At 64.8% G+C, this 20,622-nt stretch overlaps 2 protein-coding genes across 7 annotated transcripts in view; one reads left to right on the top strand and one right to left on the bottom strand.

The window, feature by feature from the left end:
• Nucleotides 1–3,469: 3,469 nt before the first annotated feature.
• Nucleotides 3,470–7,843, bottom strand: MIEF2 (mitochondrial elongation factor 2). Of its 3 annotated transcripts, none has more exons than XM_067714723.1 (4): nt 7,690–7,843; nt 5,953–6,110; nt 5,609–5,789; nt 3,470–5,173 (listed from the first exon to the last, which is right to left on the bottom strand). In XM_067714723.1, exons 2-4 carry the CDS (start codon nt 6,097–6,099, stop codon nt 4,119–4,121), a joined length of 1,383 nt encoding a protein of 460 aa, XP_067570824.1. In that variant the 5' UTR covers nt 6,100–6,110; nt 7,690–7,843; the 3' UTR covers nt 3,470–4,118. The 3 variants fall into 3 exon arrangements, with proteins under 3 accessions (XP_067570824.1, XP_067570825.1, XP_067570823.1); XM_067714724.1 differs by having other exon boundaries at nt 5,953–6,236; nt 7,690–7,837; XM_067714722.1 differs by lacking the exon at nt 7,690–7,843 and adding an exon at nt 6,524–7,660.
• A 574-nt stretch (nt 7,844–8,417) lies between these two features.
• FLII (FLII actin remodeling protein) overlaps nt 8,418–20,622 on the top strand; it is a 12,651-nt gene continuing 446 nt past the window's right edge. The window contains exons 1-29 of one of the 4 annotated variants that reach the window (XM_067714709.1): nt 8,418–8,628; nt 10,198–10,308; nt 10,615–10,686; nt 12,006–12,086; nt 12,414–12,499; nt 12,583–12,744; nt 12,882–12,985; nt 13,300–13,475; nt 13,559–13,716; nt 14,508–14,592; nt 14,938–15,085; nt 15,267–15,400; nt 15,536–15,748; nt 15,905–16,084; nt 16,787–16,869; nt 16,986–17,060; nt 17,272–17,355; nt 17,467–17,638; nt 18,114–18,218; nt 18,307–18,498; nt 18,744–18,932; nt 19,009–19,148; nt 19,230–19,452; nt 19,563–19,717; nt 19,801–19,861; nt 19,933–20,061; nt 20,137–20,243; nt 20,335–20,440; nt 20,533–20,598. In XM_067714709.1, the coding sequence (XP_067570810.1) occupies nt 8,566–8,628; nt 10,198–10,308; nt 10,615–10,686; nt 12,006–12,086; nt 12,414–12,499; nt 12,583–12,744; nt 12,882–12,985; nt 13,300–13,475; nt 13,559–13,716; nt 14,508–14,592; nt 14,938–15,085; nt 15,267–15,400; nt 15,536–15,748; nt 15,905–16,084; nt 16,787–16,869; nt 16,986–17,060; nt 17,272–17,355; nt 17,467–17,638; nt 18,114–18,218; nt 18,307–18,498; nt 18,744–18,932; nt 19,009–19,148; nt 19,230–19,452; nt 19,563–19,717; nt 19,801–19,861; nt 19,933–20,061; nt 20,137–20,243; nt 20,335–20,440; nt 20,533–20,598 (3,660 nt within the window). In that variant the 5' untranslated portion in view covers nt 8,418–8,565. Of the gene's footprint in view, nt 8,629–8,959; nt 9,114–10,197; nt 10,309–10,614; nt 10,687–12,005; nt 12,087–12,413; nt 12,500–12,582; nt 12,745–12,881; nt 12,986–13,299; nt 13,476–13,558; nt 13,717–14,507; nt 14,593–14,937; nt 15,086–15,263; nt 15,401–15,535; nt 15,749–15,904; nt 16,085–16,786; nt 16,870–16,985; nt 17,061–17,271; nt 17,356–17,466; nt 17,639–18,113; nt 18,219–18,306; nt 18,499–18,743; nt 18,933–19,008; nt 19,149–19,229; nt 19,453–19,562; nt 19,718–19,800; nt 19,862–19,932; nt 20,062–20,136; nt 20,244–20,334; nt 20,441–20,532; nt 20,599–20,622 lie in introns of those variants that run through there. The other 3 variants (XM_067714708.1, XM_067714711.1, XM_067714710.1) reach the window with 3 other exon arrangements.

Genomic DNA, 20,622 nt, shown 5'->3' with positions numbered 1-20,622 from the left:
GGCCCCGTTGTGAGCAGTGTGGCTGTGAACCTTCACGTACAAGTATTTGAACGCCTGTTCTATATTCTTTTCAGATCTACACCTAGGAGTGGAGTGCTGGGTCGTGAAATTCTATGTTTAATTTTTTGAAGAACCACAACAGCTGCACCATTTTACATTCTCACCAGCAATGTACGAGGGTTCCTATTTCTCCGCATCCTTGCTAGTGCTTATTTCCCCCTTTTTCTTTTTTTTTTTATAAATTTGTTTATTTTATTTTTGGCTGCGTTGGGTCTTTGTTGCTGTGCGCGGGCTTTTTCTAGCTGCGGCGAGCGGGGGCTACTCTTTGTTGCGGTGCGCGGGCTTCTCCTCGTGGTGGCTTCTCTTGTTGCGGAGCACGGACTCTAGGTGTGCGGGTTCCAGTAGTTGTAACTCGCGGGCTCCAGAGCTCAGGCTCAGTAGTTGTGGCGCACGGACTTAGTTGCTCCGCGGCATGTGGGATCTTCCCAGACCAGGGCTCGAACCTGTGTCCCCTGCGTTAGCAGGCAGATTCTTAACCACTGCGCCACCAGGGAAGCCCCCCCTTTTTTTCTTTTAATTGTGGCCATCCTCGTGGGCCTGAGGTGGTGTCTCGTGGCTCTGACTTGCATCTTCCTAATGACCACTGAAGTCGAGCATCCTTTCAGTGTTCACGTGGCCTTTCACGTATCTTTGCAGAAATGCCTTTGCAAGTCCTTTGCCCATTTTTCAGTGTTTGTGCTTTTGTTGTTGAGTCGAACGATGCTGAACGCATCTGTGGATTTTAGTCTTTCCGCAGGGTGCTCCTGTGCACACGAGGACCAGAGCTGCCGGGTGGGACTGGGGTCCTGCTGGCCACCTCTTGCTGTGCTCCTAGGCTGTGCCTTTGCCGAGCCTGGTGGCCTCTCTGGGGGTGAGGGTTGCCGTCGTCCTGGTCACAGTGACGGAAGCTGTGAGGGGGTTTTCCTCTCAGGACGCTGGGTGGAGGACCCACTGCCCCCGGGGTGGATCAGCCGCCTTTCCCTCCAGGACCGCAGATTTGGGGGTCCTATGCCGCGTCCAGCCTGCAGGCGGGAGGGGCCGGCTCCGCAGGGGGCAGGGGTGCACCGTCCCTGCTACACCAGCAGCGTTCACGCTGGGCGGGGGTGCGGGGTCGGCCTGGAAAGTTTCGCTGTGAAGTCACACAGGCAAGTGAGCCTGAGGCCCCCGCGAGCTGAACTGCTGTCTCAGGAAACGGGCGGCAGTGCCAAGAGGACCCAGAGCAGCGTCCCGGGTGCCCCGCGCCGGCCTTGGGTGTTGTCCCCACAGCCTCAGCGTCTGTCCTCAGTAAACTAAGTGCCACCAAACTGTAACGTTACTGGGGTTTTTACAAGATTATTTTTTCTGACTACAAAAGAAAAATGTACTTTAAAATGCAAACGCGGGGACTTCCGTGGTGGTGCAGCGGTTAAGACTCTGCTTCCAACGCAGGGGGTGTGGGCTTCATCCCTGGTCCGGGAGCTGAGATCCCACATGCTGCGCAGCGTGGTCAAAAACAAAAGAATGCAAATGCATCAGACACACGTGACTTAAACCAGGCTGAAGGCCGCTGTCTTGGAGGGGACGGGACAGAGGTGGGGCAGGGGCCCTAGATTAGGGCCGAGAGCTTCCCTCTCCCGTCCAGCTCCAGCCCCGCCCGTCAGGGCCCCCCGGGCCTTGGGGGTGGTTTTCCGGCTTGGCTTGCTGACTGCAACACCGCCAGGAGGTTTGGCGAGACCTCTGGGGACCTGAGCACGGTGCGCCCACTTTGCCTGCAGTCCTCAGCGAGAATGTTCCTGTGCAGACTTTCGTCAGTGCTTTTTCTGCTTAGTAATAGCGCCGCCTGATACCACTGGCTGGGTCAGCTCTGGGGCACGAGTGGTGCCCAGTTGATGGACTGGCCGCAGTGGTCCCGAGGGGTCCTGCTCATTCCTGCTCACCCAGAAAGGGTGCGTCTCGTGCGCGGAATGACTCGTTGCTGAGCTGCCTTGTAACGGGTGTAGATGGTGAAGCTGTAGGTCAGTGTCTGTTTGCCCTTTTGCGCTACTCTTCCCACCTGCACCGGCCGTCTGTTCACTCTGGCAGGTGGAATCACCGCCGTGCTCCTGGCTTCGGGTCACTTGGTAAAGCCAGGGACGAGGACTGCCCAGTTCAGCTGAAGGGTCTGCAACTCCCAGGTCAGAACCGCCCTCATTAAAGGGGTGAGAGCGAAGCTGGGCAGCGGCCACCGTGGAGGCCCCAGCACGACCGCGTGCCAGATGCTGGCCTTGGACAGGGGACGTTGCCCCAAGCACCTCGTTTCTCCTCTTTAGTTAATTCTGGGTTTTTCTTACTGAAATCATGGTATGAGGGGAAACGGAGACCTACCTGAAGCAGGAAGCCGCCAGAGGGCCCGCGAGTGGGGTCGGGTCGTCTGAGAGGGGCCTTGACCCCACTTGCATCCCGACTGCTCCCCAGCCACGCCTGGCCAGCCCTTCACCCATCGGCGCCCAAGACCCCCAACCTTGGTTGGACACAGGCCTGCAGCGGAGTCCTGGCGCACTCGGGTTCAGTGATGCTGGACCTTGTGTCCAGGACCTCTGGGTCGGGGGTGCCTCGCTTTGTGCTGGGTTAAAGCTCCCGCTGCTGCCTGTGAAGCAGCTACTCTGGAACCCCTGTTTTATAGGGGAGGGGGCCGAGGCCGCCCCGCCTCCAGCCTGCCCCCTTGCTGACCCTCCGCTGCCATCACAGCTGCTCACCGCTGCGAGCACTCAGGCCAGGGAGCTCCTGAGTCAAGTGACCTAACGGCCCTCGGGCAAGCCAGTCTCCTGCCCTGTGACCCTCTGTGCTCGGAGACCGAGACTGTGTGAACACCCACGAGGCAGGGCCCTGCACCCAGAGGTACACACTAGCACCTCCTCTGGCCCGTGCTGGCCCTCGACCAAGGGAGGCCTCCAAGCCTGTCCCCACTTCTTGTCCCTAATCCCAGTTGGAAGGGGGACACACACGGGATGGGAAGGAGAAGCAGCACAGGCCTGGCACAGCTGCGGTGGCCTCACCACCAGCACACGTGGCCCCAAGCCCTCTCCGGCCTTGTCTGCCATGTGTGGTGACAGGAAGTTAGCCATGGCCATGGCTCCTATGGGGACACCGAGACGCGGGGTCCTGCCCTCCACTTCTGGGGCCACGTTTCTCTGCACACTCACAGTGCTGGCCGAAGGGCTGTGTGGCAGCCCCGCCCGTCCCGGAAAGCACAGTGGGCTCCAGGGGGCAGGCTTTGGAGAAGAAACAGAACCCTAGCCAGCTGGTTCCGTTACTAAAGCAAGACATCGCTCTGGGGATCCTGTAACATCCTCCCCCCACGTAACCGACTTTTCTAATTCAATCCATCGCCTCCAGGCTGATCCCAAGCTCCTCTGGTCAACTTTACAGAACCTCAAGTGGCTGCATGTAAGAGCCCAACGTGAGTCCCGTGGACGTTTGAAGTTTTCCTTTTTATTCTAGTTCACAGTTCTTGAGGCATAGCTTTGCTTCAGCAGAAAGGATACCAGAGCGAGGAGAGACACCTGGGAGGGGAGGCAGACAACCTCCCCCCGACCCAGCCAGCTTCAGGGAGAGTGCAGTCAGCGAGTGCGGCTGGTGCCAACACCGCGGGGGCTGGGCCCAGCAGCAGCCAGGGGACACCCTCAGCTCCGGGCCAGGTGGGCAGCACACACACCCTCAGCTCCCCCAGCTGGAGAAGGGCCTTCCCCCAGGTGAGCCCCCACTGGCCCACGTTAGAGAGCAAACCAGACACACAGCATGGAAAACGCCAGCCTGTCAGCCAGCCAAAAGCTGCATCCCGAGGGTTCCAGGCGACTCCGGCTCCTGGGGGACCACAGGCCGTGCCCACCGCCCAGCACCAGCAGCCTGGAGGAGCCTGTACCTGAGGGAAGCGTGACTCACCCTTGGGACAGAAAAACAGAGGCAACCTTACCCCTGCCCGGGACTCACTGTGGCTACCGCAGGCCGAGGGGTGAGTGCGAGTGCGGGCCGCCCAAGCTCGTGCTGACCCGTTCGGGGTAAAAGCAAGGGCAGGGTGCTCTCGACGCCCTGGAGGGAGGCGTCCGCCTGGGCCCGCGCCTCTAGAGCAGCCCCTCGGGGGCCTGCAGGCCCCAGTACAGCGCACAGCCCATGTCGTCGATGTCCTCTTCCCGCAGGCCGTCCAGGAGATTCACACCACGGCTGAAGTGGCAGGGCAGGCTGGCCCGCTCCAGGCTGCCGACGAGCAACTCCAGGGCCTGCAGGAAGTGCTCCGCCAGGGCCTCCTCAGCCCAGTCCGCTTCCTGCTCGCCCAGGTGCAGAACCACCTGGGTCAGGGGGCCGCGGCCCAGCCGCCCCAGCGCCGGGTGGCCATGACAGACGCCGCAGAGCAACAGCAGCAGCCGCCGGCGGGTCCCGGCGTCGCGCTCATCCAGGGCCCGCAGCTGGGCGGCCTCTGCCGGGTACCAGTCCTGCAGCCAGAGGTTGCTGGCCAGCCCCTCCAGGGGCCAGGCCAACAGGAGGTCTCCGGCCTGGGCGCCGGCAGTGGACAGGAGCACAGCCACGGGGAGCTCCAGACACTCGTGCTGCACCTCGAGCAGCAGTTCCTCCGAGGCCACGCGCGGCCGGATCAGGCACCCGAGCAGGCTGCCGATGGCTGGCCAGTTGACGGAGGCGGTCAGGGCCTTGCGGAGCAGCTCCAGCAGGACCCGGGGGGAGAGGTAGCCGCCCACCAGGAAGCGGTCCCAGGGGCTGCTCCCGCGGGGGTGGAACTCCAGCTGAGTCCTGCGCACGGCCCAGCAGCGAGGGTCCTGGGCTACGGTGTCCACACCAGGCACCAGGCTCCACAGGCCAGGCTCCAGCACCAGGGGCACCAGGAGACGCACGGGGTCGGCGAGCCCCGCCTGCAGCCCGTCGTAGAGCGGCCCGCCAGGCACGAGTGCCCCGAAGGGCAGTTCTGGGAACTTGTTCCGCAGGTAGGCCTGCAGCTCCAGGGCAATGTCACCGGCCAGCTGCTTGGCCAGAGCCACGTGGGCCGCTGGCATGGTCACGTGGTCCCGCTCGAACGCCAGCAGCTTCTCCTGGAACGTCAGGCACACCGACGGTGCTGGGGAGCAGAGCTGAGGCGACGTCGGGGGATCTGCGTCTGCGGGCCCCTCTGTAGAGTGAAGGGGCGGGAGGTCGTGTCAGAGGCACTGTAACGTGACCACCTGAGAAAGCACCAAGCTCAGGTCCTCACGCACAGCGAGCGCTTGATGACGGGTTCTCATCGTCCTACGCCCTGAGGCCGAGACGGCTCCACGCAGGGTGGGAAACTGGCCCCCGCCTGAGGGCCCCGCCGTCCTAATGCTGCCACCTTGCTCCAGTGTCACCCCGCACGGTCCACGCGTTCTGGTGGCTGGCGCCTCGGCACCACCCAGGAGGGGAAGGACAGACAAATGCGTCATTGAACACTCAGGGAGCCCGTGGCCCTGGGGGAAGAGGGACCCAAATGGGTCACACGGTCAGTCAGGGGCAGGGCCTGGCTGCATCTCCTGAACCTGACCACCAAAAGGGGACCCACCCAGGTCAGACAGAAAGGGGTGCCACTCACCTGGGGCTGAGGGTGAGGGGGCCGGGGGTGGCACGGGCTGGCTGAGGGCTGCGGGCCGCGGCTGGGGCTGGAGGCGTGGTGTGGCCTTGAGCAGGCTCAGCTCCTGCCAGCTGTCCTCCAGGCACGTGGAGTCCCGCTTGGCGTCATCCTCATCCCGAGGGCTGGTGGCCCTGTCGATGAGCTGCAGGCAGAGTGACAGATGAGACAGCTGAAGCCCGGGCAGGAACGGCAGAGCCGAGGGCAAAGCCAGGCTGGTGGGGTAGAGGCAGGTGCGGCCTCGGGCAGTCCCACCATCGCCGCCCCGCTCTGGGAGCCCCGGGGTCACCGGGCCAGCCCAGCCTTACCCGCTTCACAGCCAGGGTGGCAATGCCCAGCACAGCAGCTCCGCCCACCCCCAGAACCAGGCGCGCGTTGGCCAGAAGGAAGTCCACAGCACCGCCCAGCACCTCGCCGTCACGCCGCTTGCCCCGATTCTGGGAGAACTCCGCCATGGTCAGCGTGCCTGTGAGGGAGCCAGGGTGCGGGGACTGCTCAGCGAGGGGGCCAGCCTGGCAGCAGGGCAGGTGCTCTGGCTGCCATCACACTGGGATCACTGAGGCGAGCCCTCAAGGGGCCTTCCTGAGAATTTCTGAGGAGAAAGGGCCACTTGCAGAGTTTCTTGGGAGGAGATTGGCAGCTGCAAACAACCCCCCCCAGACGGAGGCTCAAGGCCCCAAGGCCCCAAGGCCCACGGCAGGTCAGAGGAGGGGGACGATCTCCCCCATCCCACCCTCCAGGCCCCCCGACGTCGCAAAAGACCATGAGGTGGATCTTATCGACACCACCCCCGTTCTACAAGGAAATGGGCTGCTGGCCCACACAGCGAGTGCTGGGGACTCAGACTCACAACGGCAAAACCTCTGGACTCTTACCCACCCCTATGGCCAGGTCCTAGGAGCGGCCTCATCTTGGTTCCTAACCAGGGCTGGCACTGCAGGAGGAAACCAAGGCCCAGAGAAGACCACGGCTTGAGGTCCCAGGCAGCCTGCCCCGGACAGCCACTCAGGCCTTTGGGGGGACCTCAGTGAAGCTCAGGGGGCCAGTTGCCCCCCAAATCTCAGCAAGGCAGCCCCCAGAGACAATGCTACCAGGTCAGAGAGCAGGACAAGTGAGATGGCCCAGGCTGCCCTGGGGGCAGGAGCTTCCTGTCAACAGGTATTGCCAGTGTTGAAGGCCCCGCTGCAGCAGGGTAACTCAAGACCACAAACAGGGCTCGCCCAGTGCCCTGGACAGGGGCCTCTTGCCTCTCGTACTTGGGACAATGGTGGGTGGGAAGCCGACCTCGGCTGCTGGGAGCCCAGGCAACAAGGTAAGCTGAGGGCCGGAATGCCCCTGATGAGGTTCGCTCATCTGTAAGATGGAGCAGGTGGGGTGAGGAAAGATCCAACGTGAGGAGCCCCAGTGTGGGGCTGGGAAGGCAAGTACCTCTGCCAGGCCAGTGCGCTAAGCCCCAGCTTCAGATTCTTACAGGGGACCTGCCCTCAGGTCCCAAGCACTGAGGAGGTGTGACCAGGGGACAAGCCCAGGGGACCAATCAGATGGCCAAAAAGGACTGTCTCGCTGAGGACGCCCGAACAGATGACCCTGAGCTCAGAACCAACTCAACCCCAAGGACTTCTGTCGCCCTGCTCGCGGCGGGTGCCCGGGCTCGGTTGCCAGGTGGGGCCGGCAGCCCCGCACCCCGCCCCACCCCGCTCCCAACCTAAAAATAGGCAAGAAGGCCGGGGGGGTGACCCAGCGTGGCCCCGCGGCGGCTTCCTCGTCGGGGATCAGTACTGCCACCCGCCTCCAGGCTGTAAAGCGCTCAAAGACCCTGCCTGCCTGAGCTGGGTCGCGCAGACCCCAACCAGGAAGGGGAGAGGGCGAGGCCGGGCCTCCCCTCCTCCAAGCCCCGGCCGCGAGGGTCACCGCGGCCCTGGGAACGCCGGGACGGACCCAGGACGCGACTCGATCTCTGCCCGGACCCGGCTCTTCCCCGGTGCCCCCTTTCCTGGCAGGGACCGCGCGGCTGGCGGAGGCCACGCCCCGTGCCCCGGCCGTACCTGCGTCGCTGCTTCGGCGCCCCGGCCGGGGTACGCAGGGGGCCGCTTGGGCCGCGCCACGGGCCCGCCTAGGAATGGAACGTGGAGGACCTAGGAGCCGAACGCCGAGGCCGGGTTCGGCCGAGAGCCCGGCGCTCGCAGACGGGCAGGCCTCGGCTCCAATCGGAGCGCTCGAGGTCCGCGCCCACGTGCCACCCTGAGGCCGCTTCGGCCAATGGCGGCCGCGCGCTCCTCGGGGCGGAGCTCCCCGGCGCGCTCCGTCTTAAAGAAGCAAGGCAGCGATCCCGGCCGCGGCTAGGAGAGACGCGAGCCTTTTCCGCGCCGGGCACGCACCCAGCGGAGCCCTTGGTCACTGTGGTCTGCAGCCGCCTCTCCCGTGAAGGGAACACTAGCCCTGTCACCTACTGGGGCCGCCATGTGCCGGCCCGGGGACGCCTCCCTCGGGGGGCGAGCGGGCACGTAACCGCGCACCCGGGGGTCGCCTCCGAGCGGGGACGCCGAGGAGCGCGGGCGCTGACCCCAAGCGAGCGTCTCCCGGAAGGAGGCCCGAGGCTCGGAACGAGGACCCGGGCATCCTGTTGCTGCTTCCCCCGCGCGCCCGAGGTTGGGCCCGAACCACCGGGGTCCTGGGCGCCGGCCAGCTAAGAGGACAGAGCCGCGGGCCGAGAAGGCCCTGCGGGGCACAGGCGCGCCGTACTCTTGGAGTCCCCGCGCCCCAAGGGCTGGCCCCGGGCGCGTCCGGAACTTAGGGCTGGGCAGCGGCGGACTGAGAGGTGGGGCCAGCGCGCTCCCCGCCCCGCCGGCTCCGCGCTCCCCGCCCCGTGCGCCCCGCCCCGCCGGCATCCCGCTCCCCGCTCCCAGCAGCCGAGCGCCGCCATGGAGGCTACCGGGGTGTTGCCGTTCGTGCGCGGCGTAGATCTCAGCGGCAACGACTTCAAGGTGAGCCTCGGGACGGCGAACGGGCCCCGCAACCCGCCCATCCGCTTTCTACGCGCCCGGGACCGCGGACGGGCTCGCCCGGGCCCCGCCCCGAACCGACACCCCTAGGTCTCTGTCTGGCGCCCGCGAAGGAGACCCAGGGCGGGCCGGGCGGGCGCACCCGGGGTCTCGGAGCCGCTTCGGGGTGCGTGGGGAACCCCCACCGGGCCCCTGCCTGGCGCCTGGCCCCGCCCGGCCAGCTGGTGGCCTGGGTCGGAGCTCTTGCTCCCGCCTCCCCAGTCCTCCCTCCCCTCCCCTGTGACGTCACACGCCCAAGCCGGGCCCTGACTCACGGCCGCGCCGCCGGCTCTGCCCTGCCCCCGCCTGCCACCCCCATCTTGTGTGGCCTTGGGCAAGTCACTTCCCCTCCTCGAGCCTCGCTTTCTCGTCCGGTGAAGGAGCTTAAAACTAGTCCTCTGGAGGCAGGGGTTAGTTGCTGTGGAGAGGTTGGTGTCGAGCAGCTGGGCGAGGGCTTGGGTAGCAGTTGTCTGAGCAGCTGCTGGACTGATTGACCCGGGCCACCAGGAACCCGAGCCCAGCCCTCCAGCCAGTGGGGGGACTGGGGGGGCACAGTGGTTCTGGAGGCCCGAAAATGAGACTGGCAGGGTTAGGGCTGGTGACCAGAGACGAGGCCCCGAGAGTTGGCCTGGCTCCTGGAGGATGGTCCAGGTTGCAGGGTGGGGTGTGGGCAGGCTCAGGCTGGGGGCAGTGTAGCGTGAGCCTGGGTCGGCAGCGTCCCGCGGCCCCAGCTGTAGCTGGGGTCGGGGGTTGGGCCAGGGCCGAGGAGACAGGCCGCCTTCCTGCGTTTAACCCACGTGTGCGCACTTGACCCCAGGCACAGGTGGCCACTTCTCTCTGCCCCCATCCCCACCATGCTCATCTGGAGTCCCCGTGTGTCCTCTCCAGACTGGGAGAGTCTGAGTCACCTGCTGGGAATGTGCCCGGAGGGGGAAGGGGACGCCAGCCAGGGGCGCTGAAGGCCCTTGCTGTCCAGGCTCCCGGCCACAAGGGCAGGGGCTCCCGAGGTGGGCGTTTGAATATGGGGAACAAAGGGCTGAATGAACTAACGAGTAAGGCTGTGCCTGTGCAGGGTGGGGCGCTGGGGCCTTACAAGGGGAGTCGACCTTGCTACTAGTGGCCGTATGCTGATGGCAGGGCGGGAGCACAGGCAGGGCCTGGATGCCAGGCAGAGGCATTTGGCTGATGTAACCACACAGCTAGGTGTGCGGGTGGCACCTGGAATAAGGTTTTTTGGGGCCGAGAACACAGCAAGAGAGACAGATTCTAGATCAGCAGCCGTCCTGACCATTAGTCGTTCCTTACGACGCTTTTGTCATCAGGGGGTTTTATTAGTGCTATTCTATGGGCGAGGAAATTGAGGCATAGAGTGGCAGAGTGACTTGTCCAGGGTCACACAGCTAGTGAGAGGTGACTGTTGCTCTCAAAGGCTTCCATGGGCAGTGGGGGCCACTGGGCGGTAGAACAAGGGTACCCTGTCCCAGACCAGCCTTACCACGACATACTCCTCAGGGTGGCTACTTCCCTGAGAATGTCAAGGCCATGACTAGTCTGCGATGGCTGAAGCTAAACCGCACCGGCCTCTGCTACCTGCCGGAGGAGTTGGCCGCCCTGCAGAAGCTGGTAAGAGGCTCTGGGCAGGCAGGGAGGGTCGCTGTGGATGGGGCTGGCCAGGTGGGGAGAAACGGCACAGAACACAGACATCACAGAGGAGGATGTTGACCACAGCAAAACTGGTGGAGAGGGAGTGAGCACCCCATCCCGGGAGGTGTGCAAGAAGAGTCTGGGTCTGTGAGGGAGGGAAGTTGCAGAAATGGACTGGGCCTCTGTAGCTGAGGGCCCCCTGGATGGGGCAGCGTTGTGGTGGCAAATGGGGGCTCCGTGGATGCCCCACCGCCCTGCTGAGCCCCTCTCCCCGTCCCTGCCCAGGAGCACCTGTCGGTGAGTCACAACAACCTGACCACGCTCCACGGGGAGCTGTCCAGCCTGCCGTCGCTGCGGGTGAGTGCCGCCCCAGGCCGCAGACCTCGGGCCGGGGCCTGAGGGTCGGGCCAGCAGCTGTCTGCACCCGCACTCTGGGGGGAGAGCATGCAGTAATGCCGTGTCGAGTGACCGTGGGGGAAGCGTTGAAAAACCCCAAATGCCGCCCAGTTTGAGTAACAAGTATTATAGCAGTTGTGAGCAGCTGAGCGCTGTTCCAGCTGATTCACGAGAGCTTCTTATGTGAGCTTCACCTCCTCCAAGTTCACAGATGAGGACACTTGGCCACGGAGGCAGGTCGTACAGCTGCAGTGGTAGAGCCGGGGTAGGGCGGGGCTTGTCCAGGAGGGCAGGTGGGCGGGGCAGTTCACTTGGGCCTCTGCTCTCCTTGGAGCCCCCATCCCAGACCCTCAGGTCTCGTCGAGGGTTATTCCCATCCAAGGTTGGAGCCCTGAGATGTTAAGGGCACAGTGTCTGGACTCGAGTTTAAATCTGAGCTCTGCCACTTCCCGGCCGCATGACCTTGGATGAGTTCTTCCATTTCCCGAGATGTCCAGCAGTGACCGCCGTGAAGCAACACGGTTGCGCCACACAGACGCTGGGGCTGAGGGAGCAGCAGCGGTGGCTCTTGTTAGCGTTTTTGTCACTTGCAGTCATGCTGCCATCACCTGGCCTGTCCCCTCCCCACCAGCCATCCTGCACTAGCTTCCTGCACTTTGGAAGCATGAGCAAGTTTCAGCCCTAAGCGGAGAGAAAACGGACTTGCTTTGAGTCTGCGCTCTGACTTTTTTTTTTTTTGCAGTACGTGGGCCTCTCACTGCTGTGGCCTCTCCCGTTGCGGAGCACAGGCTCCGGACGCGCAGGCCCAGCGGCCGTGGCTCACGGGCCTAGCCGCTCCGCGGCACGTGGGATCTTCCCAGACCGGGGGGCACAAACTCGTGTCCCCTGCATCGGCAGGTGGACTCTCAACCACTGCACCACCAGGGAAGCCCTGACCTGTCTTTGGTTCAACCTTCTTCTGTACTAGAAGCTCTAACTCAGAGCTCTATCCCTGTCTTGCCCTTTGGGGTTGGGAGAAAGAGGGATTATTCCATCAGGAAAGGTTTCCTGAGATTCCGTGTGCTGGGCTCTGGGGCACATTTGAGTTGGGTTTTGAGGTATAAATAGGAGCTCATTGGTAGTCTAGAAAAGGTTTGCCAAGTAGATTATGAGCAAAAGCCAGAGTGGGAGAGCACTCAGACCTGGCCTTGGTGGACTTCTGGAGGTGGTGTCTCCCCCGATCCCTGTTTCTCCTCGGGGGGGGAAGCTAGGAGTCACAGACTCTCATGGTGTATCCCCAGGCCATCGTGGCTCGAGCCAACAGCCTGAAGAATTCCGGAGTCCCCGATGATATCTTCAAGCTGGATGACCTCTCGGTTCTGGTCAGTGGTTATCTGCCACCTGGCCCTTGTGCCAGCCCCACCATTCAGTGCCCACCCACTACGCTGGACCCTGGGGCCGTGGTGATCCTGTTCTACAGACACAGACACCTGAGATTTATAGGGGGCGGTGCCTTGCCCAAGGTCGCTTTTGGAGTCAGATCCCTAACCTAGGCCTCCTTCCGCCCGGGGTCACACTGTCTCTCTCTGCCCTGAAGCCCCCTCCTCTGCTCCCCTCTCAGTGCCTGTCCTGACCCTCGAGCCCGGCGGAGGCCTGGCAGGGTGGGACCAGCCCTGACGCCCCTGACCCGGCCTCGCCCCTCCGCCCAGGACTTGAGCCACAACCAGCTGACGGAGTGCCCTCGCGAGCTGGAGAACGCCAAGAACATGCTGGTGCTGAACCTCAGCCACAACAGGTGCGCAGAGGGCGGGCTGGGCGGTCCGGGGCCGGTCCTGGAGGTGGGAGTGCGGCCCTGACCCGGCAGCCCTCCGCCCGCAGCATCGACGCCGTCCCCAGCCAGCTCTTCATCAGCCTCACCGACCTGCTGTTCCTGGACCTCAGCGAGAACCGCCTGGAGAGCCTGCCCCCCCAGATGCGCCGCCTTGTGCACCTGCAGACGCTCGTGCTCAACGGGAACCCGCTGCTGCACGCCCAGCTCCGGTGGGCGCCCACCTGGCCCTCCCCGCCAGGGCCCCGGCCTTGCTGGGGGTCGCGTCCCGGCCACCGTCGGCCTCGTGCTGCGGGCCCGCTCGGCCCCGGGCCCCAGCCCCCGGCCTGAATGCCGCGTCTCCCCACAGGCAGCTCCCGGCCATGACGGCCCTGCAGACCTTGCACCTGAGGAACACACAGCGCACCCAGGGCAACCTGCCCACCAGCCTGGAGGGCCTGAGCCACCTCGCAGGTTGGCAGTCCCTGGGGACCCCTCAGCCCCTCACTTCGTCACAGAGGAAGGGGTGGTACCCTGCTTCAGTGAGCATCTCTAGGGGGAAGGGGGTGTGGTTCTGTCACATCTTCTCCCATTGTCACCGTGATGACTGGGAGTAACACCAAGTTACGCGTAGCCTTTGTGCGTAGACCCCCTTCTCTGAGAAACCAGGAGGTGAGGCCTTGTACCTGAGGCCACAGAGCCAGGAGGGGGAGCCGGGGTTCACACAGGCCTGCCGCCCCTGGAGCCCACCACAGGGGCCCCGACTGACGCGCCCACCCCACGCCCAGATGTGGACCTGTCCTGCAACGACCTGACGCGGGTGCCCGAGTGCCTGTACACCCTCCCCAGCCTGCGGCGCCTGAATCTCAGCAGCAACCAGATCACAGAGTTGTCCCTCTGTATCGACCAGTGGGTGCACGTGGAGACCTTGAACCTGTCCCGCAACCAGCTGACCTCACTGCCCGTGCGTTGGGGCCCCGGGAGGGCGGGAGGCTGCCGGCCACCCCGCGCCCGGCCCTGACCCGCCCCTGCCCGTGCCGCCTCTAGTCGGCCATCTGCAAGCTGGCCAAGCTGAAGAGGCTGTACCTGAACTCCAACAAGCTGGACTTCGACGGGCTGCCCTCGGGCATTGGCAAGCTGTCCAGCCTGGAAGAGTTCGCGGCGGCCGACAACAGCCTGGAGCTGATCCCCGAGAGCCTCTGCAGGTGCCAGGCGGGGCTGGGCGGGGCACGCGGCCCCCCACCTGCCCCCGTGGGCTTCGCGCGGCGTGGGAGACGGGAGGGCTTGCGTTGGCCTTGCGGGTGCAGCCCCCAGAGCAGCCTCTGGGGGGATGCGATAGGGATGAGGCCAGAAGGGCTCCACCGCCACCTGCATTTGGGACACAGTGCTGCTCCCGTCCCCTCCAAGAGGCCATAGCGCCCACCAGCATTGTCCCCGGCACTGAGGACGGAGAACCTTCGGCAGCTTCTGGGTTAATTTGAGGGAAGAATGTGTTGTTTTTTTTTCTTTGTTTGTTTTGCGGTACGCGGGACCCTCACTGCTGTGGCCTCTCCTGTTGCGGAGCACAGGCTCTGGACGTGCAGGCTCAGCGGCCATGGCTCATGGGCCCAGCCGCTCCACGGCATGTGGGATCCTCCCGGACCGGGGCACAAACCTGTGTCCCCTGCATTGGCAGGCGGACTCTCAACCACTGCGCCACCAGGGAAGCCCCAGAACGTGTTTTTTGATGCCCTCTTGTTCACACCCAGGGGTCTTTAGTTCTCGGAAGGCCCCTTTGGAAGGTGCTGCCCTGTAGAAGCTGCAGAAAGACCCTCCTGGTCACTTAGCCATGAGGAGACCCCGGCCCCTCCCATGGTTGCGGCACCTTCAAGTTGGCTGGTTTCCTAACTAGCTGGGCTGCTTAGTCTCTCTGGCCCTATTGCCTCCCCAACCCAGGATTGGAAGGCCCCCGCCTCCCCATCTGTCACCCCCCTGAGGCCCAGCTATGTCGTCACAGGTGCACGAAGCTGAGGAAGCTGGTCCTGAACAAGAATCGCCTGGTGACCCTCCCGGAGGCCATCCACTTCCTGACAGAGATCGAGGTTGGGCAGGCAGCTGGTACTGGGGGGAGGGAGGAACGGGAGAGGTGCGGACAGACCCCCAGAGAAGACTGAGCAAAGGGCTCCTGGAGGGGTGGCTGGTGCCAGGGTGAGGAGGGGGTGACCCACGTCCTGTGTCCACATCACACTCGACAGCATCACTTAAGCTTCATAACCAGCCAGTCTGCGAGGTCACACTTCACAGACGGGAAAGCCCAAGCCCATGAGGGTGGCTGCAGGATGAGAACCTGAGCCCTTTGGCCCCGGGGGTTGCAAAGAGCAGGGCTTTGGGGTGGCCGTGAGGTAGAACTCGGGCTCAGCGCCGGCTCCGCTCGCCCCACGAGGCAGGTCCTGGACGTGCGGGAGAACCCCAGCCTGGTCATGCCCCCCAAGCCCGCTGACCGCACCGCCGAGTGGTACAACATTGACTTCTCGCTGCAGAACCAGCTGCGGCTGGCAGGAGCCTCCCCTGCCACGGTGGCCGCGGCGGCGGCTGGTGAGCAGGGGAAGGTCTGGCCTGGCAGTGGGGGCTCCTCCCTGGGCCTCAGCTTACCCATCTGTAAATTGGGTGGGACACGCTTTCTGGATGCGGGGCGTGGGGTTGACCCCTGGTTGGCTGGACGCCCCAGGCGGGGTAGGGGGCAGCCAGGTCAGCTGTGTACCCCTCCCCTCAGCAGGGAGTGGGCCCAAGGACCCCCTGGCTCGCAAGATGCGGCTGCGGAGGCGCAAGGACTCGGCCCAGGATGACCAGGCCAAGCAGGTGCTGAAGGGCATGTCGGACGTGGCCCAGGAGAAGAACAAGAAGCAGGAGGTAAGCCGGGCCGGGGCTCAGGCTCTGCTCAGCAGTGCAGCCGGGCCCAGCGGGAGAGGGGGCCCTGAGCTGGGTCGCAGGCGGGCCAGCGCGAGCGGCTGCGCAGTCAAGCCAGCGTCGTGCCTGTGATCCCAGGAGAGCATGGACTCTGGAGCACCTGGGGGCAAGGTGCGGCGCTGGGACCAGGGCCTGGAGAAGCCGCGCCTCGACTACTCCGAGTTCTTCACGGAGGACGTGGGCCAGCTGCCTGGCCTGACCATCTGGCAGATGGAGAACTTCGTGCCCGTGCTGGTGGGGGAAGCCCTCCACGGCAGGTTCTACGAGGCCGACTGCTACATTGTGCTCAAGGTGCGGGGCAGGGGGCTGCGAGGCCCGACCTGGACGGCTCAGAACCGCCCGCTCCCAGCCGTGTTCCGGGGGAGGGTGGGCGGCGAGGTCTCTGCCCGGGAGGCTGCCCAGCAGAAGCCTGGCGGGGGCTGACCCAGCCACTGCCCTGGCCTTCAGACCTTTCTGGATGACAGCGGGTCTCTGAACTGGGAGATCTACTACTGGATCGGCGGGGAGGCCACACTTGACAAGAAGGCGTGCTCTGCCATCCACGCCGTCAACCTGCGCAACTACCTGGGCGCCGAGTGCCGCACTGTGCGCGAGGAGATGGGCGAGGAGAGCGACGAGTTCCTGCAGGTGCGGAGGGGCAGGGGCGGGGCCGGAGCCGAGGGCCGGTGGGCGGGGCTGACTGAACCGTATCAGGTGCTGAGCCCCGCGATGGCAGACGGCGGGGACGGATGGACTGAGGTCAGGGAAGTGAGGTGAGGCCACCAGTTGGGAGCCTGGGTCAGTGGAGGCAAGTCCTGGCTCAGGTGAGGGTAAGGAGACCAGGCTAGTTTGGGAGCTGGAAACTGGGTTGGTGGCGGTGCAGGAGACCAGGAGGATGAGGAGCTGGGACTACAAGCTGCCAGAGGGTGGCCCACCGGCCGGCCACGAAGGAGGCGGGGCCTGGGGCAGGGCCAGAGTCCAGGGAGCTGGGTTAGTGACAGGCGCCGGCCTACCCGCCAGCTGGTTACATGTAGGTACCTACACGAGATGAGACGGGATTTTGGGCACGTCCACCTGAGTTTGCCTTCTTCCATAAACTCGCCCGGTCCTGTCCCCTGATACGCGCGTATGTAAGCATGCTGTGTCCGGACACGAGCAGACGCGTTCACGGTTACGTACGTCGTACCACCCCGCGTGCGTTTACGTCTGTAGACACAGATCTTGTATTTTTAACATCGTCGTGGATTCACAGCGTCTGACTCGGCGGCACGCAAGCCCGCCCCCCCTGGCAGGTGGTGTTGGGTGGGGTCGGGCGGCCGCTCGGTGAGAGTCCGCACGCCCCACACACAGGTATTTGATAACGACATCTCCTACATCGAGGGTGGGACAGCCAGTGGCTTCTACACTGTGGAGGACACGCACTACGTAACCAGGTGAGGGGCGTGTGGGCGGCAGTGACCTGGACTCAGCTGGGCAGGATGGGGGGAGGGTATTGGGGTAGATCTGCCCCTTGGCGCCCCCGCCAAGCCACTCTTGCTCTGGCCCCCAGGATGTACCGTGTGTATGGGAAAAAGAACCTCAAGTTGGAGCCCGTGCCTCTTAAGGGGGCCTCCCTGGACCCAAGGTGAGCCCCATGACATGAGGTGGGGTGCTTCACCCCGAACCTTCTCCCCACCGGTGGGGGCAGGGCTTGGCTCTAAACAGAGAGGCCTTCCAGCTCATGTCCTGCAGAGCTTGGCAGGAGGTCCTGCAAGGAGGGATTTGGGGCGGGGTCAGAGGCATGGGGGCGGTCGTTGCTGTGGCCAATGGCAGCCCCTCCCACTCCTCCTGTCCAGGTTTGTTTTCCTGCTGGACCAAGGGCTGGACATCTACGTGTGGCGGGGGGCCCAGGCCACGCTGAGCGGCACCACCAAGGCCAGGTAAGAGGACTGTGACCTGCCCAGATGTGCTGGGGTGTACCGTGCAGAGGAAAACTGTCACCCAGGGAGGAGGCGTGGGCTTCATCACTAAGGCTTCGCACCCGCCCTCAGGCTCTTTGCAGAGAAAATTAACAAGAACGAACGCAAAGGGAAGGCGGAGATCTCGCTGCTGGCACAAGGCCAGGAGCCCCCGGAGTTCTGGGAGGCGCTGGGCGGGGAGCCCTCCGAGATCAAGCAGCACGTGCCCGACGACTTCTGGCCGCCCCAGCCCAAGCTGTATAAGGTGAACCGGGGGCGCGGGGCTGGCCTGACTGCACTGGCCTCCTTCGGGACCTCGGCGGGGAGAGGGTGCCACCTTCTGGGCAAGGAGTAGCTCAGCACGGGTCTGAGGCAGGCTCTGAGTGGGGCGGGGGGGCACCGGTGTTGGGCTCTGTGCTTCCGGGAAGGCGGGGCTGGAGAGGGAGGCCAAGAAGCACATGGGTGCCAGGCCTGGGGACCTGGCCTTCGTGCTGTAGGTGTTGTGGGCGGAAAGAGAACAGGTTAGAGAAACTCATAAGGACCTGGAGAGGGTGGGTAGGGAAGGCACCGTCTACCAGTCCTTCTTCCACTGATAGGGTTTTCTAGAAAGCATCTTGGGGTGGAGAGAGGAGCAGGCTGTGGACCTGAGCGCAGGGGCCAGCCTGAAGCAGGGGCTGTTGTGGCCGGGGCTTGTGTTCCCCAGACCCAGCCTGGTTAAGCCCACCTCTTGCTCCTGCCAGGTGGGCCTGGGTCTGGGCTACCTGGAGCTGCCGCAGATCAACTACAAGCTCTCTGTGGAACATAAGATACGGCCCAGGGTGGAACTGATGCCTGGGATGCGGCTGGTGAGACGCACGGGGAGGAGGGCGTGGGGGCTGGATCCCTTCTTGCTGGTGGCCCTGGTCTTGACCTCCAGCCTCCGGGGCCCCGCAGCTGCAGAGCCTGCTGGACACGCGCTGCGTGTACATCCTGGACTGTTGGTCTGACGTGTTCATCTGGCTCGGCCGCAAGTCCCCGCGCCTGGTGCGCGCTGCCGCCCTCAAGCTGGGCCAGGAGCTGTGCGGGATGCTGCACCGGCCGCGCCATGCCGCGGTCAGCCGCAGCCTGGAGGGCACCGAGGCGCAGGTGTGCGATGCGGTGCCCCCGGAGGCCGCCTCCCCGAGATCCCGCGGGCGCGTTCTTGCCCTGACCCTCTGTGGACCGGTTGGTTACCAAGCTCCACAGCTTCCCGGGCCCCGCCCATGCCCCGCCCCCACCCCCACTCCTAGTCCCCGTAGGTTGCTAGGCCACACCTCTCCCAATTCCTGGGCCCCACCCTGCTTCCCCAGGCCCCGCCTCCTCTGTCTCCCACTCCAGCTGTGCCTTCTCAGGTGTTCAAGGCCAAGTTCAAGAACTGGGACGATGTGTTGACTGTGGACTACACGCGCAATGCAGAGGCTGTGCTGCAGGGCCCGGGGCTCGCGGGGAAGGTGAAGCGTGACGCCGAGAAGAAAGATCAGATGAAGGCCGACCTCACCTCGCTTTTCCTGCCGCGGCAGCCGCGCATGCCTCTGGCGGAGGTGGGCACGGGGCTGGGGCGCAGGGCGGGCTGGCTGGGCTGGGCTGTCCCACCATGACGGGTGGGGTCGCACGCAGGCGGAGCAGCTGATGGAGGAGTGGAACGAGGACCTGGACGGCATGGAGGGCTTCGTGCTCGAGGGGAAGAAGTTCGCACGGCTGCCCGAGGAGGAGTTTGGCCACTTCTACACGCAGGACTGCTACGTGTTCCTCTGCAGGTGCCTCCCCCGCGTGCCCCTCACGCCCCCCCGCCCTGGTGCTGGGGGCTCAGCCCTGACCACTGCCCTCTGGCCCCACAGGTACTGGGTCCCCGTGGAGTATGAGGAGGAGGAGGAGAAGAAGGCGGGGGCTGAGGACGAGGGAGAGGAGGTGGCGGCCGAGGCAGAGGAGAAGCAGCCCGAGGAGGACTTCCAGTGCATAGTGTACTTCTGGCAGGGCCGCGAGGCTTCCAACATGGGCTGGCTGACGTTCACCTTCAGCCTGCAGAAGAAGTTTGAGAGCCTCTTCCCCGGCAAACTGGAGGTGTGCCGGCCGCACCCCCAGAACACGGGGAGGGGGTGTCCCTGGGACTCACCCAGGGGAGCCTTGCCCCCCCCCCAGGGAGCTGCCCCTGACGGCTTCTGTGCCCCCAGGTGGTGCGCATGACACAGCAGCAGGAGAACCCCAAGTTTCTGTCCCATTTCAAGAGAAAGTTTATCATCCACCGGGGCAAGAGGAAGGCGGCCCAGGGAGCTCTGCAGCCAAGCCTGTACCAGATCCGCACCAACGGCAGCGCCCTCTGCACCCGGTGCCTGGCCGCGGGGAGCGGGCGCGGGCGGCCGGCGGGCCGTGTCCCGCCCGGGCTCCTTGCTGACCCCTGCCCTCCCCCAGGTGCATCCAGATCAGCACCGACTCTGGCCTCCTCAACTCCGAGTTCTGCTTCATCCTCAAGGTGGGGCCTGGCGCGGCGGGGGGCGGGGCTGCGGGCGGGGCGGGGCGTGACCTGGGCCCCCGCACACCCAGGTTCCCTTCGAGAGCGAGGACAACCAGGGCATCGTGTACGCGTGGGTGGGCCGGGCGTCGGACCCCGACGAGGCCAAGCTGGCGGAGGACATCCTGAATAGCATGTTTGAGGCCTCCTACAGCAAGCAGGTGAGCGGGGTGGTGGTGCACACTGGGTGGCTGGGGGTGGGCTGCCGGGCCCGCGCTGACCGACCTTTCCCCCAGGTCATCAATGAGGGCGGGGAGCCTGAGAACTTCTTCTGGGTGGGCATCGGGGCACAGAAGCCCTACGACGACGACGCCGAGTATATGAAGCACACGCGGCTCTTCCGGTGAGGACAGCCCCGCCCCAGCCCCCAGTGTCCCCCTCAGTCCCGGCCCCGCTGCCGTGACCCTCGGCCTCTCCGTGACCCTTGACCCCAGGTGCTCCAACGAGAAGGGCTACTTCGCGGTGACCGAGAAGTGCTCTGACTTCTGCCAGGACGACTTAGCAGATGATGACATCATGCTCCTGGACAACGGCCAAGAGGTGAGAGCCCCTCGGCCCTGCCCCGGGGAGCCCTGCCGTCCCCGGATGGGAATTCTGAGGCCGGGCGGCCACCTCCCCCGCTGTCCCCACAGGTCTACATGTGGGTGGGGACGCAGACAAGCCAGGTGGAGATCAAGCTGAGCCTGAAGGCCTGCCAGGTGAGTGGGGGAGGAGCCGCGGCT

The sequence above is a fragment of the Pseudorca crassidens genome, chromosome 19 (assembly GCF_039906515.1).
Source record: "Pseudorca crassidens isolate mPseCra1 chromosome 19, mPseCra1.hap1, whole genome shotgun sequence".
Lineage (NCBI taxonomy): Eukaryota > Metazoa > Chordata > Mammalia > Artiodactyla > Delphinidae > Pseudorca > Pseudorca crassidens.
This window is presented reverse-complemented; position numbering and strand designations above follow the sequence as displayed.

What these genes read in the sequence shown, in the direction of transcription:
- MIEF2 (XM_067714722.1), bottom strand. Translation starts at nt 6,554, where the DNA reads ATGAGGCCGCTCCTAGGACCTGGCCATAGGG. An exon ending in CCTAGGACCTGGCCATAGGG is followed by an intron (nt 6,111 to 6,523) that starts GTGGGTAAGAGT and finishes GCTCCCTCACAG; the next exon opens with GCACGCTGACCATGGCGGAG. An exon ending in CCACCCTGGCTGTGAAGCGG is followed by an intron (nt 5,790 to 5,952) that starts GTAAGGCTGGGC and finishes CTCTGCCTGCAG; the next exon opens with CTCATCGACAGGGCCACCAG.